Source organism: Herpailurus yagouaroundi, unplaced genomic scaffold, assembly GCF_014898765.1.
Source record: "Herpailurus yagouaroundi ecotype Mexico unplaced genomic scaffold, PumYag 203, whole genome shotgun sequence".
NCBI lineage: Eukaryota > Metazoa > Chordata > Mammalia > Carnivora > Felidae > Herpailurus > Herpailurus yagouaroundi.
In genome coordinates this window covers 27,458,878-27,477,818 of record NW_024412434.1, presented here as the reverse complement: position 1 = coordinate 27,477,818, position 18,941 = coordinate 27,458,878, and the positions used below count along the sequence as shown (strand labels likewise).

General features: G+C 45.7%; 2 protein-coding genes and 1 long non-coding RNA gene across 4 annotated transcripts in view; 1 reads left to right on the top strand and 2 right to left on the bottom strand.

The window, feature by feature from the left end:
• ITIH2 (inter-alpha-trypsin inhibitor heavy chain 2) overlaps positions 1–9,646 on the top strand; it is a 38,422-nt gene extending 28,776 nt beyond the window's left edge. The window contains exons 17-21 of the mRNA XM_040451492.1: positions 4,566–4,679; positions 5,010–5,208; positions 5,987–6,159; positions 7,531–7,642; positions 9,374–9,646. Of these exons, the coding sequence (XP_040307426.1) occupies positions 4,566–4,679; positions 5,010–5,208; positions 5,987–6,159; positions 7,531–7,642; positions 9,374–9,521 (746 nt within the window). The 3' untranslated portion in view covers positions 9,522–9,646. The remainder of the gene's footprint in view (positions 1–4,565; positions 4,680–5,009; positions 5,209–5,986; positions 6,160–7,530; positions 7,643–9,373) is intronic.
• Positions 6,062–6,992, bottom strand: LOC121014844 (uncharacterized). Its single transcript, XR_005783460.1, has 2 exons — positions 6,572–6,992; positions 6,062–6,479 (listed from the first exon to the last, which is right to left on the bottom strand). It is a non-coding gene; the product is annotated as an uncharacterized LOC121014844 (long non-coding RNA).
• Positions 9,647–11,413: 1,767 nt separating the features above from the next.
• Positions 11,414–18,941, bottom strand: part of KIN (Kin17 DNA and RNA binding protein) — a 42,030-nt gene continuing 34,502 nt past the window's right edge. The window contains exons 13-14 of one of the 2 annotated variants that reach the window (XM_040451493.1): positions 15,544–15,673; positions 11,414–12,406 (exon numbers count right to left, since the gene is read on the bottom strand). In XM_040451493.1, coding sequence (XP_040307427.1) covers positions 15,572–15,673 — 102 coding nt within the window. In that variant the 3' untranslated portion in view covers positions 11,414–12,406; positions 15,544–15,571. Of the gene's footprint in view, positions 12,407–15,543; positions 15,674–17,310; positions 17,755–18,941 lie in introns of those variants that run through there. The other variant, XM_040451494.1, reaches the window with a different exon arrangement.

Genomic DNA, 18,941 nt, shown 5'->3' with positions numbered 1-18,941 from the left:
ACCACTTTAATGTTGTTTCCTGCACAGCCACATGCTATTTTGTGGGGTTGTTTATCTGTTTGTTTTCAATAGCGCATTTGAAAAATCCTCGTTTAGCTCCGTCCTAAAAACCCTTTCCACAAGTGATTTCCCTGGGAGGTACGGGTGGCAGGTGGGATCATCCAAGGGAAGACTGCTTCCTTGCGCGACAGTTCTGGCCGCTGCTTCCTTGTACAGACTGCCGTCTCTCCTCATCGTCACCCTCCCCAGTATCCTTTCCCAACCAGCAAGAGAGAGGCAGGAGCTTGTGGGGGCCAGGGGTGGACAGTGTCTCCCCTCCCCTTCCTGGTCCGGTGTGGCCACCTTTCCTGGAGCGAGATGACAGCCGTCTAGCGATTAGCGGGCCCCGCGTCGAAAGCCTGTGTGAGCTCTACTCTCCTTTCTTTCTTATGAGAAAGGAGCACATTTCACCATTCAGGGGGAGCGAGCGCGTCCCTCTCCCTGTTGGAAGCATGAGCTTGATTCGGGTTGTTTGAAATTTCAGTAACTCCTGATGTTTCCAGAAGCGTGCAGCTTTTCGGGACTGCCGGGCACGCAGACTTTTCCGGCAAGAACATTTCTGACCCTCAGAACCGATTTCTCCAGACTGTATACCCGCCATCCACCAAGCACTGCATTATATAACAGAGAAAACGTAGTGAGGACTTCAAATCGACTTAAAAAATTTTTTTAAACGTTTATTCGTTTAAAAAAAATTTTTTTTTAATGTTTATTTATTTTTGACAGGGAGAGAGACAGAACTTGAGCAGGGATGGGGCAGGGAGAGAGGGAGACGCAGAGTCCGAAGCAGGGTCCAGGCTCTGAGCTGTTAGCACAGAGCCCCACGCAGGGCTCGAACCCACGAGCCGGGAGATCATGACCTGAGCCGAAGTCGGACGCTTAACCGACTGAGCCACCCAGGCGCCTCTCAAATCAATTAAAAAAATTTTTTTTTTCTTAAGTTTATTTATTTTTGAGACAGAGAGAGACAGAGCATGAACGGGGGAGGGTCAGAGAGAGAGGGAGACACAGAATCGGAAACAGGCTCCAGGCTCTGAGCCATCAGCCCAGAGCCCGATGCGGGGCTCGAACTCACAAACTGTGAGATCGTGACCTGAGCCGAAGTCGGACGCTTAACCGACTGAGCCACCCAGGCGCCCCTCAAATCAATTTTTAAAGCGAGCGCAGCTCTCCCCTCTGGCTTGTCTCTAAAATTGTTACTTGTGGGCCAGGAGGGATTTCCTTCTTCAGCCTTCCATGGGTGGCAATGCTTCGTAGAGTGGCCCCTCCGCTCTCCCACCTGAGCGCGTCCAACGACGGAGCTTAACGAAGGACCCCGCATTGGACTTCCAGCCGGTGGTGGCAATTTTACAACGCCGTACTCGCGGGCAGGGCATCCACGTGGGGACGGGGCTGGGTGGCTCTTAGAGCGAGGGACAAGGGCACTGACAGGGGCGTGAGCCTCTTCCACTGCTGCTTCGCAAAACAAAGCTTCTGTCGAAACGTGTAGAGTTAAAGCTAACTTAGTTTTCAATGTCTGTTCCAGTTAGAATGCAGGGCTACCTCTGAGTTCACGGCCTGCTGGGTGAGGCAGGAAAGGGGACCGGGTCTGGGGTCAAACTCTGCCCACGGGACCGTGCGCCAGACTCTGAAACGTCTCTGGGTCTCAGTGAGCCCGCCTGTAAAATGGGGATGAGGAAAAAACTACACGGTGGTTACTATGGACTCGGTCCCTGGTTCCCAGCAGAAGCTCGTAAACCCTAGGTCGTCAGGACTCTGTGAACTCAGTCGTGGGAGTCCTGGGACCAGCCTAAATATGACGCCTCGTGTCTGCCGTCTAGAATTCTATCAACTCAGGATGGCGGCTCTGATGCGCGGTCATTACCAGAAGGTCTGATTAGCGGGATTCGTGGGCTTTGGCAAAATCAAGCATTATCTGCAACCAAAGCAATTCCCTTCAGAAGACATTTCAAAACACCGGATTTGTGTAAAGGAAGAGCTATCGTGATAAAACGATTTTTGCTTAATTGAAGAAAGGGAGTCGAGAGCCTTTGCTCTGTGTTTTAATGATGCCCTCTAGTGCCCGGCTCAGCACCAAATCGATTAACCAAGTATTTATTGATCACGGAGCAGGAGCCTGGTGGGGGGTGCGAAGAAATACAAGATTGTATTCGTGTCCTGGATTGGTTTCTCCTCCATTTCATGTCCCAAGTCACACACTTGAGAACGAACGAGCGTATCCGAGCGCGTGGGAGAACGGGCTTGCCCTTTGGTCCTCGCTCTGCCACTTACTGACTCTGTAATGTGACCTCGGGGCAGGTCACCTGTCCCCTGCAAGGCTACAGGGAAAATCAGTTGAGTTAATGTTTTGCAAAGGACTTTGCGAGCACGTCTAGAAAACAGCAACCCCTCGGCGGATGGAAGGCCGCCGTTCCAGTTTTATTCTGGAACACACAACCACTGCAGTTCTTACGGCTCACTCCGTTACCAGATACTGTGGACGCTGCCACGCATCCCCGGACTCTCCCTCCCGTGCGGGTCCCATTTCCCATTGGACTTCGTGAATTTACCATCCCTCGCCCGGCCTGCTGCCACATTAGCTGCCAACTGACTTTCCTTTGTCCGCTTCTCAATACTTAATTTATACTGTGACGTGTTATATCCCTAAAATCAAATCTTTGCCACATTTACTCTCAAAAACTTCGAATGGCTCCCCAGCTTACAGGTCCATTCTTCCGTCTCTATGACCCCCATTTCTAGTCTTATCTTTTTCTACATTTTCAAGAACCCATCCTTGTAGTCACTTGTACACAAATCAACTGTTATACCTCCCGGCTGGGCCTCATTCTGTGCACTCAGAAAATCTGTCTCCTATGTCTTTTTTCCTTCCCCTCCTCTCCTATCTTCAAGGCTTGGTGCGAACTCCTGTGCAAGGCCCTTCTCAACTAGCCTGGTGGGGTTCGTCACCCTTTCATCTTTACCCCCAGACCATTGGGCTTGTGACATTTTTGTGCCTTTTATTTTATTCTCTCTTACCTCAGTGGTTGTGTCTGCCTCTTTGAAAGAAAACGCGTTAAAGAAAAAAATTATTTGTGACATTTGCTAGAGTGCGCATGGTCAGGAAGACTTTATTCAGGGGCGGGGGGCTGTCGTGATGGGTGCGAGGACCCCCGCAATGCGGTCTAGTTAGGCGGGAAAGATTGGGCTCAGCTCCAAGTACGGCATGGGAAAGTGGGAGTTTGTAGACAAAAACAGGGTGGGGGCGGTGGCTGGAAAATCACCAAGAGGAAACATCAGGAGTAAAGGGGATTCCGACCAAACCAGCCAAATAGGAATCTTGTGGAAGGCGGCCAGGTGATCAGACATCACCTGGAGGATGGTGGGGGATGAGAAACCTGGTTAGATATCAAGGGTGATCATTATGGAGGACGGGGATTCTAGCTAAATTAATGTAGTAAGATTCCTGCTAAAAAAACGACAATGCAGGGGCGCCTGGGTGGCGCAGTCGGTTAAGCGTCCGACTTCAGCCAGGTCACGATCTCGCGGTCCGTGAGTTCCAGCCCCGCGTCAGGCTCTGGGCTGATGGCTCGGAGCCTGGAGCCTGTTTCTGATTCTGTGTCTCCCTCTCTCTCTGCCCCTCCCCCGTTCATGCTCTGTCTCTCTCTGTCCCAAAAATAAATAAAAAACGTTGGAAAAAAAAAAAAAAAAAAAGACAATGCAGAGACAGACATGTATGTGAGTCCAAAAGTTGAGGCGTCGTTGAAAGAGTCGGGGGGAGCCTAAGTGGACTTTGGTCAATGAGAGAATCCTGGTGACTCTTTCATGAAGTTGTGCCTTTCTTGAAGGTATTGTAGACAAGACCATGATTTGTTTATAGCTACACCAAACAATGCCTAATTCAGTGCTTTGGTCATAGTTTGCTTTTTTTTTTTTCTTCCTCGCCAAATATTTGTTGAATGATTAAACAAACAAACAAACAAATAAGAAAGATCGGCCAGAATAAGTTGTCCAGTAACAAGGGACTTCTTTCTTGAGAGTAGCATCATGCTTCATTGCTCGTAGAATTGATTAATATCAATCTGTATGCCGACAAATAATACTGTCTCCTTTATTTTTATGTACTGCATATGGTTACTTAAAACAATACTCACTGTGTGTATATACACATACATAGTATATATATGTATGGCGTATATGTATGTTACATATATATATGTATACATGTATATATAGTGTGTATGTGTGTGTTTCTCATGCTTTGTGTGTTTCTTGTTCATTTTTTTTTTTTTATCTCTGGCCTGATAGCTTCAGAACAAGTATACACCATATTTGTACAATCACTTAAAACTCTGAGAGGCTCCATGGGGAAGGGACGATGGGTTTGGACCACTGGGCCCCCAGTGCCTAGAACAGAACCCAGCAAATAGTAGAAGCACCGTAAATATTTGTTCCTGTTAAATTAAAGATGTTCAGGAATAAAGTCCTGCTCAAAGTCATCTTCCTTTCTATGATTTTGTTTGGTCTCATTTTCTCTGTTTATTTTCCAGTTGAAAACGACCCACACTTCATCATTTACCTACCGAAAAATGAAAAGAATGTTTGTTTCAATATTGACTCAGAACCAGGAAAAATCCTCAACCTTGTTTCTGATCCAGAATTAGGTAAAATAAAAAGATACTACATCCGAACGAAACAATGGGATCATTACCATGCTTCACTGTTGCTCCCTGGGATTTCTTTCTTTCTTAACTGAGTCGAAGTCCCGTACTTTGTAAACCCTGATAATTAGAAATAAATTATAAATATATGCCTAAGTGAACTACAGTAGCCAAAAACCTGAGTGTAAACTAGCAGATCTTACTGTAATATAATTAATTTAAACTGCCGTCACACATGGTAATAAGGTGAGCGTTGCATAGGAAGAAATGTCAAATCCTGAAGCGAAATGGCTCACGGAGGGGGAAAAAAAACAAACATGTGTTTTTCCATAGGGATTTTGGTCAATGGGCAGCTCACTGGTGCCAAGAAGCCCAAGAATGAAAAACTCAGAACCTATTTCGGAAAACTGGGGTTTTACTTCCAAAGTGAAGACATGAAAATAGAAATCAGCACTGAGACCATCACCCTGAGCCGGGGCTCCCGTACGTCCATCCTGTCCTGGTCGGACACGGCTCGCGTCATTAATCAGAGGCAAGTGTTGTCACGTCCGGATTCAGGCCCGCCCTCCACACGACTACGTACATAAATCCAGAGATCCGTGATTTAAACTAGAACTTAACACTGTCATTTTAAATATGAAGACGCACGCTTCAGAAAGGCTTTTGTTACCTACTCCCCCGTTCCTGGCAACAGGGTCCACATCCTTTGGTCACTGCGTGTCTCAGTGCCAGCCTATGGCCAGGCATGTCGTAGGTACGCAGTAAATACGTGTCAGAAAAGTGAATGAATCCATCAAAACTCCACGGCCGACTCCGTGTCAGACTGTGCCCAGAAACACAATGATTGTATCTTAGGAGTAATATTTTCCCATTATTATCTGTTAATTGTTTTAATTTTAATTTTAGAGAGAGCATGAGCAGGAGGAGGGCAGAGAGAGAGAGAGAGAGAGAGAGAGAGAGAGAGAGAGAGAGAGAATCTTAAGCAGGCTCCACGCTCAGTGGGGAGTCCAACGCAGGGCTTGATCTCACCCCACTGGGATCATGACCTGAGCCAAAATCAAGAGTCGGATGCTCAACCGACGGAGCCTCCCAGGCACCCCCCTGCTAACTGTTTTTATACAAACACATAAATTAACAGAATTCCAGAGCTGGGAGTGAAAACAACATTCTGTGGCAGAAACGTTGTGACGGACTCAGACCACTAGTGGCATTGTCCAGGGAGGGGTGGCCAGCTCGTGTCCAGGGTGGGAGGAATGGCGTCCTGAACAGATGTTCTAGAAATGTTGACTCCATTTTGGCTTTCACCCCAGGGTGCTCGTCTCTGTGAAGAAAGAGCAAACTGTGACCGTCACCCTGAATAAAGACGTGTCCTTCTCTGTTTTACTCCATCGGGTTTGGAAGAAGCATCCGATCAACGTAGACTTTCTGGGGATCTACATTCCCCCCACAAACAAGTTTTCACCTAAAGCACATGGACTAATAGGTATGGTGTCCCATCAACCATCAGGCAAAGTGGGGGGCCCCCTCTTGGTCTCGAGCAACTTTGGAGGTTAGAACTCGGACAGCGACAGGTGTGGACTCAAAAGACGGATTGCAGCCATACTCTGTGCCCAGGGCTTGATCTGGAGAGGTGACTGAGCGAGGACGCAAAGGGGCCGATGCCATCGATGGAAACGTTTACCACCACTCCCGGTCTCCCCCTGGAAACGAGAGGCAGGGCTCGCCTCGCAGGGCCGCAGAGGAAGGCCAAGTTCTCATCAGGGAGCTAACGCGCAGGGCAAAGCCAGAGCCTCTGTGGTGTTTCTGTGCAAAGATGAGACAGAGGAGGGGAGTTCTGGGCTGGCTAGCTTGAGTAATGTAGGTGGGCTTTGGGGTCCAGGGTGGTCTCTACTTACCTGGCACCTGGGCCTGGAATGATTCCATCTGGGCTGTGCAGGCCAGCTAGCAGAGGTCTAGCTCTGGGTGGTTAGCTTGCACACGGCAGGCATGCTCCTGTCTGAGTCCTTTGCGGTCTTTCAGAATTGGGTAGGGAGGGGGCAGTATCTCCCAGCCGGTCAGGGTTTTAAGATGTCAAATCATAATATACAGAAAGTAACAAACATGATTAATACAACCCTACGTTGCAGGGCAGGGTGACTGGGTTGTGCTACAGCCAAGACCATTTGCTGGTGCGGGTAATCCCAGACCCGGGATTTCATTATCACTAACTGGGAAAGTTAGAGAAATGTTTTCAATTTTTAAATTATACATTGAAGATTTTTTTTTTTTTTGTAACTGAAGAGAGGTGAACTTTTTTTTTTAATGTCTTTTTATTTTGAGAGAGAGAGAGAGCATGTGTGTGAGTTGGGGAGGGACAGAGAGAGAGGGAGAGAGAGAATCGCAAGCGGGCCCCGTGTTATCGGCGCAAAGCCTGATGCAGGGCTTGATCTTACAAACCATGAGATCATGACATGAGCTGAAATCAGTTGGCTTAACCGAACTGAGCCACCCAGGCACCCCAACCTTCTAAGGAACAGTTCGGTTGAAGCATGTGACTATGACATCACAAACCTCGTTTCTACGATCTGAGCGGTGCTCACAGGTGCTCACCCGCACCCCCAGCCACATGGCGTTCCGCTCCACTTCTCGTCCGGTGGGTCAGCCTCGTGTGTAAAGTGACTGTGGGGTGAGCAGCCTTCCCTCTTGGGAAGGACCCATCCCTCCCATCGCTCTGCCCTTTGCCTCTTGGTATGTCTTTCGGCCCCAGAAATTCTAGAGGGAGACCAAAGTGCAGTTTGGATCCAATGATGATGAGGCTGTTGTTTTTGTTTACCCGTGGGTTCCACGTAAATCAGTCTGGACTTTGTGTCACTAGGCCAGTTCATGCATGAGCCAAAGATCCGGATCTTCAATGAGCGACCAGGGAAGGACCCCGAGAAGCCAGAGGCGAGCATGGAAGTGAAGGGACACAGGTTGATTGTCACCAGGTAGGCCTCGGATGCATATAGCAGCGACCCAGAGCGCTCCTACCGGGGTTAGAACAGAAATGAGCAAAGCAAGAGAAGCTTTTTCAAGCGTTACTTATGTCCGACTTAACAGTTCATCAGGGAGAAACACACATGACATCTGTATAAGGCCGCTGCAGGGACGCCAGCCTAACTGCAAATGGGGACCAGGTAGATAAGGAGGTGCCATAAAATGCCAAGAGAAATGAAGCCATTGGTCTCATCCTCTGCATTCCAAGCCCTGTGGTCACCAGTTGGCTTACTGAAAAAGCTGATCAAAGAAGGAAATCATAAAAATGCCTGTGAACCACAGTGCTAGAGAATATATATATATTTTTTATTTTTCTTTTCTTTTTTTTTTTTTTTTTTTTGAGATACAGAGAGAAACTGAGTAGGGGAGAGGGACAGAGGGAGAGAGAAAATCTTAAGCAGACTCCATGCTCCGTGCAGAGCTCAATGCAGGGCTCGATCCCACGACCCTGGGATCGTGACCTGGGCCAAAACCAAGAGTCGGACGCTCAACCAACTGAGCCTCCCAGGAGTCCCTGAATGTATAATTTTATATAAAACTGCAGCCTTCTTCTTGAGTATGAATCTACCAAATGCATTTTTGTGTAGCTTTTCTGACACAAACCATCTCCGCGTGCTTTGTTCAAAGTGAGGATTCTATACTTGGAAAGCGTCGTGAGTGTTTACATTCTTCTCAATCTTTTAAATTTCTCCCAGTCCTTTACAGCAGTCTCCCCTGTGCCTGTCTGATATCATTTTAAAGCAGGTTTTTTTTGTGGATTTTTTTTGGCCTTTTTTTAAGTTATTTTTTTTACAAAGCAATCAACGTTGCTTTATAAGAAATGACTTTCTTTGCCCGCAAATGTCCTTGGCTTCCACATCAGTAAGTGATGACACTGCAGTAATAATTAAGCCATACATATCACCACAAAAATAGATTTTTGAAGTAAAACGACGAGCTCTTGGTGAGTATACCACTCACCTGGGTTCGGCTCACTGGAGACCAGTGAGTGACCCATGGGCGTCGGTGAGCATGTTTGATAAGGAAATGACGAGCACAGTAATAAGAATAAAATAAGTTATCTAGGTCGGTAAACTCACACCTGCTATACTCTAATGACAAAGGTAACTGTCGGGCCTCCAGTTCATCTGTTGGAAGCACCTCGAAATACATAACTGAGACTGAGTTGACGGGGGCTTCGGGGTGGACGGGGTCATGCGCTTTCATCCGTATTTTAAAGCTCACTAGCGACAATAGGCCACACAGCTTTTTAAATCATCGGCTTCTTTGTCCTGTAAGTGGGAGCGTGGATTTCTCAGAAACAGCTGGCATCACCCTTAGATAGAACACTCACCCTCACAGTGAAGATTCATTCAGCAGGGGATGTGTGAGGTGAGCCCACAGCGGCTCAGCATTTGGTTCCCGCTTTCTTTCCACTGGGACGTTAACTTGCACTCTTTCCCGTGCTGGAAAAGTCTACATATTGGTCAGTCTCCAAAGGGTTATTTGAATTATCTAAGGATGCAGTGCTTATTCTCTGTCCTTCCAACACCAAGCTCGAGAGAATGTTCTGTACAGCTTGGGGAGTGGGGGTCGGTGGGCGTGAGCAGATACGGCACCAGGAGGGACATGATGAACAGCAAAGAAGCTTTGCAGATACGCAAGCTGGCCAAGTCTAACCATACTCACCATTTTCCCCGCAGAGGCCTACAGAAGGACTATCGAACAGATCGAGTGTTCGGAACAGAGGTTTCCTGTTGGTTCGTGCATAACAGCGGGAAAGGTTTCATCGACGGACATTACAAGGATTACTTTGTGCCTCAGCTTTATAGCTTTCTCCAAAGGCCTTAAAGATGTGTGGCTTTGGAAATGATACGTATATATGGCCCTTTCCTGCCCCCTTTCCAGTAACCAGATATGGTGGTTTAGAAAACCTGTTAATACAGCCGAAGAAAATAAATACTTTGCAAAGAAGATTCAGGATTCTGTCGAGTTTTCAGATGTTAAGACGCGTTAATCAGGGTCATGCAAAGGAAAAGCTGCTTTGGCCACTCGCGCTGGCATCCAGACGGAGCCCTCAACTTGGCATTTGCTGTGATGATTTCATTATTCTCGAGGGTCTGGTCTTCAGCCCTGTAGGCTGAGTATATTTTGATGCTATCAGGTACGTGGGATGTTCAATTATGAGAAGGTTATTTGGCAAACGCCGAGTAAGAACAGGGGAAGTTGCTTGATCTTAATTGTTTTGTGGTGGCAAAAGCCATCACCAGTTGCTGGGATAGGCTTGCCAAGGTCCCTGCGATGGCCCAGTGTGGTTGGCCAACATTTCCTCCACAGTGTTGGCCTCAGAAATCCTTTTTAGTCCGTGCAGACTGTGTAAGTCAGGGTGCTCTAGAGAAACAGAACTATGCATATATATATATGGGGGGGGGTGATTTATACAATAATTTGTTCACATCATTATAAAGAATGGTAGTTTCAAACCTGCAGGATGGGCTGACTGATGGGGCAGGAGATCTGGGGGAAGCCGGTTTTTGTTTGAAGGCCATTAGGCAGGAAAAATCCATGCTGCCGATGAAATCCAAAGGCAGGCAGCTAGAGAATTCCCTCTTACTGGGGGGGGGGGGGGGGGGCCCATCGTTTTTGTTGTACTCAGGCCTTCAACTGGTTGGATGAGGCCCCCTTAGGGAAGCCCACCTGTTTTACTCAAGCTATGACTTAAATGTAAATTTCATCCAAAACCAGCTTCGTAGAAACACCCCAGATTGTGTCTGACTAACTCTTTGGGTACCCCATGGCCCGGCCATGTTGACACCTATAATAAACCATCACAAGGCCTTAGTTCACTAACCTGTTTCTATTCTCAAAGCTATCCTCCAGATAAGATATGATACAAATGGGTAGGTGTCTGCTTATTAAATTACGATCTCTCGTAACAGTCCTGCTTCCCTGATGGCATTCTAAGGTCACCTCGGAGATTTTGTTGTTCCCAATTCTTTGCATATTTAAAATCGCTCAGGATGTTACCTCACACGGCTAACTTCACTTAGTGTTAATGTTACTATGAATTCTGAGACAATCATAGGTCCAAATTCTCTGGAAGTCACCCCTATGTGGCAACACGTTTCACACAGATTCAATGATCTTGAACACAGAGGCTCCCTGAGTTTTCCTTATATACCTTTTGTTTGTATTTAAGCAATTCCTGAGAGTAATTTTAAATCTTATATGATTAGACTGCATTTTGAAATAAATTAACTAGCAAGCTATGTCCTCACAAAAGGCTGATGACATTTATAAGGCAGAATCAATACACAACAAATCGGACTTCATTATGTCTGCATTAATATAGTGGCTTTGGGTGATTTGGTGCAAATCTGGTTTGTTGTAAGTCTGTACTTGCCTTTGTTTATAACTTCCCTTTAAAAATCAATTTCTAGAATTAGGATATATTTTCAAAGGTCAAAGTGGTAAAATTGCACTTAAAAAGTGTTTCAAGGTCCATTAAAAAAATTTTTTTTAATGTTTCATTTTTGAGAGAGAGAGAGAGACAGAGACAGAGACAGAGAACAAGCAGAGGATAGGCAGAGAGAGAGAGGGAGACACAGAATCTGGAGCAGGCTTCAGGTTCCCAGCTGTCAGCACAGAGCCCGGCGCGGGGCTCGAACCCACGAACCGCAAGATCATGACCTGAGCTGAAGTTGGACGCTTAACCGCCAGAGCCATCCAGGCGCCCCCTACAGGTCCATTTTTATGAAGCTTTCTCTGCATAATTTGGTAAAAGTTGTTTTTACTTTAGAAAGTACACAAAACTGCCTCTTTTTACACACTCAACCCGTATTTACAAAATCAAGTTTTTGTCTTTTGGTCTAATTGTAAAATAGTAAGGAAATGTGATGTTTCTAGAATCCATAGGTAACCTCAGTGCTGAAGAGGTAAATGGCACTGCCTTTTAGTTTTATCTGTGGTACCTATGGTACATTAAAAGTCTACTTCCGTTTTCTACTTCAAAAATACTGATCTTAAAATGCTAATATGTAACACAAACTTCAAAAGTAGGTTCTTACACTTAACTCTGCTACTTGGCAAGAATTTAGACTTTAAAACTACTATCTTTAGATATATGTTTAGTTTGATTCCTAGTATTTTACATGTGCTCTGCAGTTCTAAAAATAACAACGAAGATCTTAGGCTGTATATTTATATGCAGGATGTTGAACAACACAGTTCTGTAAAACTAGATTTAAAGTCAAATCCATGTTATTCAATTATCAAAACTTTTGTTAATAGCTGGCATTTTGAATAAGGCAACTAAAATTGTATTAATGCTGTCCACGCGCCCCCATTGAGACCAAAAATATGCCTTCTCTATATAATTAATTTTGAGTTACAAATGGATACTCCATTTTGAATTTCAAATGAAGGAACCAAATTACTAGGGATCAGTGGAAAGGAAGAGATTCTTCCACTGTTTACCTCTTGATTAGTTTCTGAAAGTATTGTGCTCTCAGCAATAAAGGAAAACAACCTGACAGTTACCTGTATTACGCTTGCTTATTCTTTGGAGCATTCTGCAACCCACTAGGGATTGATCAGAACGTAATTCTGTAGAGAGGAGTAGGTCGTCACCGTAAATCTCAGCTGGGGTGTCGCAGGGCCCCTATCTCCCAATCATCTTCAGGACTCCTGTAGCCTATCTTCAAAGCTTTTCATAAATACCAATCCGAATGGTTTCCCTTAAACCAAGCAAATATACATCTTACTGTCAGGGAAGTGGGAGCCCATGCTTGAAGAAAAAAGAAAAGAGTTCCCTATTCCAAAGAAATAATAATAATTAAAAAAAGGAAATTAAAGATTGTCTCGATGTGTAGTAAAAATGAAGCACGAATCAGGAGTTATTTTAGTACCTACTGGTGTGAGACCTTATGCAAACCATTCAACATGCTTTATTTTTTTTTTCATTTTTTTTTTCAACGTTTTTTTTTCATTTTTTTTTCAACGTTTATTTATTTTTGGGACAGAGAGAGACCAGAGCATGAACGGGAGAGGGGCAGAGAGAGAGAGGGAGACACAGAATCGGAAACAGGCTCCAGGCTCTGAGCCATCAGCCCAGAGCCTGACGCGGGGCTCGAACTCACGGACCGCGAGATCGTGACCTGGCTGAAGTCGGACGCTTAACCGACTGCGCCACCCAGGCGCCCCTCAACATGCTTTAAAGGCTCGCTTAATACCATAAAAGGTGGCATTTTTCTCTTCAGCCTTATCCCAATTGAAAGAGAGAAAAGTCGCTCCAAAGACCCAGTGAGATCAGAGTAAAAGTTATCTGGCTGCCCGAATACATAAAAATGCTTAAATAATGCTCATGCGTGCTGAATACATAAAAATGCCGTAAGAATTTAGTGTTACTGTTCTTTTTTTTTTTTTTTTTAATTTTTTTTTCAACGTTTATTTATTTTTGGGACAGAGATAGTGTTACTGTTCTTAACACTTCTTCACACCGGCCAAGTCTACGCTGGTGACTTCCTCTGGAATATCTATGTAAAAGAAAGAAAAATCAAGGATGCTTCCTTTTAATTGTACTAGTGGCTTAATATTTCTGAGAGCATTTCAGTCAAGCCAATAACCAACTTATCAATCAAGGCTGATTCATGTTCTAATCCTGTGGTTCTCCTTTGGCAAAGTAGGCACCGAGGTGTATCCTGATTATCAATTCGTGGTCTCTTACCGAGGCCCAGCAAAGTTAAGGTGGATTGTTAAGTAGCTGTCCCAGATGGTCAAGTGTCTCTTTATTGGCCACTCAATTTCGTTTGAGTATCAGTTCTCTGACCATTGTCAATTCCTACACAACACACATCTTGGGTCTATACTTGCTTCTCACACTTAAATCTACAGCACATACTGCGACGGCTCACCTACCGGAGAACTCAGTAAATGTTTGTTCAATGAATTTACTCAAGTATGACAGGAAAAACGGACAGGCAGAAGTAGGCAAGGAAAGGCAGAAAGGAAGGCAGTAGGAGTCAGTGGCATTCCCAAGGAAAACTCAGGGAATTTGACTTCCCAAGACACGATTACCAATAATTTGATAGGACCTCAAGCAAAATGATGAAAAACAGCTATCTAAAAAGTGAGAAGACAGGGGCGCCTGGGTGGCTCAGTCGGTTAAGAATCTGACTTCGGCACGGGTCATGATCATGCGATCCGTGAGTTCAAGCCCCACGTCGGGCTCTGTGCTGACAGCTCGGAGCCTGGAACCTGCTTCGGATTCTGGGTCTTCTTCTCTCTGCCGCCCCCCCCCCCACTCTCTCAAAAGTAAATAAGCATTAAAACAAAATTTTAAGTGAAAATAAAAAATAAAAATAAAAGATGAGAAGACAAGCCATGCTCTGGGAGACAATATTGGCAAAAGACGTACCTGATGAAGGACTATTATCCAAAATACACAAGGAACTCTTGAAACCCAACAATAAGAGAGTGAACAACCCCATTAAAAAATGAACCAAAGACTTGAACGGACACCTCACCACAGATACACAGATGGCAAATAGACACAAGAGATGCTTGACGTCAGGTCGCCAGGGAAATGCCGATTAAAATAACGAGATGCCACTACACACTTATCAGAAGGGCCAAGATTCAAAACACTGACACCACAAAATGCCAGTGAGGACGCGAGCAACAGGAACACTCAGTCCTTGGTGGCGAGTGTGCAAAATGGCGCAGCCACTTGGAAGATCGTTTGGCAGTCTCTTACAAAACCAAACACACCCTCCCCTTACAATCCAGCAACTGCACTCCTTGGCATCTACTCTGAGCTGAAAACATGTCCACATAAAAAATAGGCACGGATGTTGTTAACGGCTTGATTCGTAATTGACCAGATCCAGAAGCAACCAAGATGTCCTTCAGTAGGGGAGTGGATGGATTGTGGCACATCCAGAGACGTATTGCTTGGCGCTGAAAAGAAATGAGCTATCGAGCCATGAGAAGGCATGGAGAGGCCTTAAGAGCATGTGACTAAGTGAAGGAAGCCAATCTGGAAAGCTTACATACTATACGATTCCAACCGTATGACATTATGGAGAAGGCAAAGATACGGAGCCAGAAAAAGAAAAAAAAAAAAGTCAGCGGTTGCCAAGGGGTTGAGCTGTGGGGGGAGAGGGACGAACAGGGAGAACACAGGATTTTTAGCCTGGTGAAGCTGTTCTGTATGATACTGTACTGGTGAATACATTTCATTTCGTTACCAACTTGCCCAAACCCATAGAATGGGACACCAAGAGTGACCCTACCCTAAACTATGGACTTTGGATGATGACGATGTGTTCATCATTATCATAGGTTCATTGTAACAAGCGTACCACTTTGCTCGGGGATGTGGGTGGTGAGGGAGGCGGTGTGTGTGGGGACAGGGGATCTATGGGCAATCTCTGTACCCTCTGCTCCATTTCGCTGTGAGCTTAAAACTGTTGTTAAAAAAAAAAAAAGTCTAAACAAAAGTAGCTTGTGATGCTTTAAGAAAGGAAAAAAAAAAAAAACCATAGAAAACTTGACGTTAGGTATCTGAAGTCACCGTGGAGAACATAAAACACTACTGGCCTCTAAGAACTTCCGGGGAAAGTGTGGCGGGGGGGCGGCGAGATAAAGGCCCTGTCGTCTAGAGTCGTATTTTTGTGCTTTGGATTTTTAAATGCTAAATTTAACATCCGTTACGCTACTTTGTTTCATTCTGGGATAACTTCAGGAAGATGTTGGGGAAAAGAATCAGCATGTGGGCGGTAGGGATGGAACATTTTTTCCTATGGAGGTTGACTCCGAATTTACAGGTTGGCGGTGGGGGGGGGGGGGGGGAATCTCATCACGGTTGACTTACCTGTTCTGACCAGGGAGACCCATTCTCCCTAACGAAATTCTTCAGGCCAGATTAACACCAGGCGGGGCCACAGATGCGTGGCTCCCCGTCTGACACCTCCTGTGTATTTTCTGTAGTTTTCACAACAACCCTGCAGGGACACATTTTTTTTTTTTTTTGATAATTTGTACATTAAAAACATTCTAAGATTACACAGCTGGTGAACAGAACAGCCAACATTCAATTTGAAGCCTGCTCAACTCCAACACCCGGTTCCTTTCCACGTTCCTGTGCTGTCCAGTTAGTTCAGAAACAGTTGAACTTATCCCGGAAGAACAGAGCTGGCAGAGCTACTGACATCTCCCCGTTACAGCATCTCGTGCTGCTGTCATCTTCCGGTTCTGTTCGCGGGCGGGTCCTCCCGCCTTCTGACGACAGAATTGATCAGCAATCCCTGATGCTAAGTCCGAGAGAGACGGCCTAGGGGCTGGCGAACCACCCAGGTCTGGCCCATCTCAATATTCCAACCCCAGCCCGTGGAGTGATTTGTCCCGGCCTCAGTTCCAGTCTTCTGTCTGAACCGGGGGAGAAGGGGGAGACAGGAGGCCGGGGACGCTGGCGGTCATCTTGCTGTCGAGAGGGGCTGAAAGCACGGCCGACACAGGCCAAGCCGGGGCCGCGGGAGCCAGGCCCGACCAGGCTGTTCGCACCCTGGACGCCACTGCAAGCCCACATCTGCTCCTTCCGTCGCATGAGCCATCAATTTATTTATTTAAAAAAATATACATATGTATATACACATATACATACACATATACATACATATACATATATATATACGTATATATATTTTTTACATAACCCAAGTATTCGCTGAGTTTCCTGTCTTCTGCATCCCTAAATAATACACTGATCTATTATTTAAAAATGTACAGTTCAACACTGTCGATGGGATTGTAAAATGGTACAGTCACTTTGGAACAGGCTGGAAGTTCCTCAGAATGTTAAACATGGTAGGGGTGCCCCGGTGGGGGGGGGTGCTCAGTCGGTTGAGCGTCCGACTTAAGCTCAGGTCATGACTTCACAGCTTGTGAGTTCGAGCCCAGCATCGGGCTCTGTGCTGACAGCTTAGAGCGTGGAGCCTGCTTCGGATTCTGTGTCTCCCTCTCTCTCTGCCCCTCCCCTGCTCACACCCTGTCTCTCTCTCTTAAATATAAAGAAACATCATCCCATGACTTACAGTCAGGCTCTGCAGCTCCGTTCCTTGGCACTGAAAATGCATGAACACGTGTCCACAGAACATCGTGCGCACGAATGTCCACAGCAGCATTACTCCTAAGAGCCCCAAAGCAGACACGACCAGAATGTCCGTCAACTGACAAACGGATTTTGACGCTGCGGTGTACCCATACGGTGGACTACTGCTCAGCAATAAAAAGGAGGAAAGCACTGGTACACGCTACAACATGGGTGCACGTGGCAAACACAATGCTCCACGGAAGAAGCGACTCGTAAAAAGACCACCTGTTGTTACGATTCCACTGATACGAAACGTCCAGGATGGGCAAGTCCCCGAGACCGAAAGTAGACTAGTGGTTGCCAGGGGCTGGGGAAGGTGGGAGGACAGGGAGAGACCACGGGCACAGGGTTTCCTTCTGCGGCGATGACAATGCTCTAAGAGTAAATAGTGATGATGGGTGCACATCTCTGTACGTATACTAAGAGCCACCGAACTGTACATGATACCGTGCGTGAACTCTAGCTCAATAAAGCCGGGACTCTATAGTCTGACTTTTTAAAGTGTAATTAGATTTATAGTTCAACGTTACCACTGCAACTATAGAGTATATGAAGGATTTCCTCTACACGATTCTAAATTGTCTTATATAAAACACTTTACGATAACATTCTTTTAATGAAGATAAAAAATCTTTAAGGCAATATTACAAAGGAAACCAAACCAGTAAAAACAAAATTACATTGTTTTGATACTTCATGAGACATAATTCGATTTTTCTATAAGCTTAGCTGAACAACTATACAGTAATATTTAAATAAATCCATTTGCTTTATACAAAAGAAACACCCTAACACAGTAGAGTCTTATAATGCCTTGGTGAACACCAATTTGATGCTTTAGGATTTTAATGTGTTAACAAATTTTCAAACTCAGGCAAGTTTAGAAATGTCTTCATATTGAATTCCTTCGACTCTGCGTCCTTTTAAAGGGCCCTACAAATTAAAATGATTGAAGAAAAGATTAAAAACACACATATACTTACAAGACAAGAAAATGACACCACACTTAAAGGTCCAAATTTGTCTCTCCCATACCCCTACAACACCATGACGGCAGCTAACATTTCCGTACGACTGTGACTTTTAAAATATTCTACGGCCTTCTCATTAGGAAGCGCCACGGTTTCTTCGATGACGTGTGAGATGTGCTATCCCTACACGGTGTGGCAGGCACCTGCTGGCTGTTCTGTATCTCCTCTGCTCCCTGGATACTTTCCCTGGCTCCCTATGGGGTGAGGTACGGACATGAGATGGAGCTCCGGCCGCAGAGGTGAACAGAAGTGACGCGGGCCACCTCCAGGCCAGGCCACGCCACGCTGCCCGCACGTGCAGCCCAGCACGCTCGGCCTTGGCCTGTCTGAAGCACAAGAGCACGCTAAGTATAAAAGTCACTCGGTGAAGGTGACGGAGACACGAGCTGGAAAAACCCCGGGCTCCTCACAAGTCGCCCCTTGGAAAAGAGCTGTTCCTGGGGCGCCTGGGCGGCTCAGTCGGTTGAGCGTCTGACTTTGGCTCGGGTCACGATCTCGCGGTCCGTGAGTCCGAGCCCTGCGTCGGGCTCCGGGCTGACAGCTCGGAGCCTAGAACCTGCTTCGGATTCTGTGTCTCCCTCTCTCTCTGCCCCTCCCCGGTTCATGCTCTGCCTCTCTCTGTCTCAAAAATAAATAAACATTAAAAAAAAAATTTTTTTTTTAAATGATGATGATGATGATAATGACTCTAACCTTGAAGTGAGATTTTCACGTTGTTTGTGAAGAATCACACCTTCCCTTAACAATGCTTTTAAAAATGCTATTCTTTTTAACATATAATAATGACTGTATTCAATGGAAACAAGTTCCCAAATAAAGCATGACTCAGGTTGCCTCTTTCATTATCAAGTGTGAGGGCCCACGGTCAGGTAGGCTTTTATGAGAAGAACACAAAATCGGGGAGTAAGAAGGGAGCCGCTCATTTGGTCAGCTAGGCAAACAGCTGGGCTAAAAGGCTGAGACTTTCTGAATAACTCGTCAGCTATTTAAAAATCTGCCTAATAAACGAGTAAATTTCAAAGACGTTGATACTGATGCTATAATTGAAGATGTCGGAAGGGATAAACACAGCAGGAGAAATCACTCGGA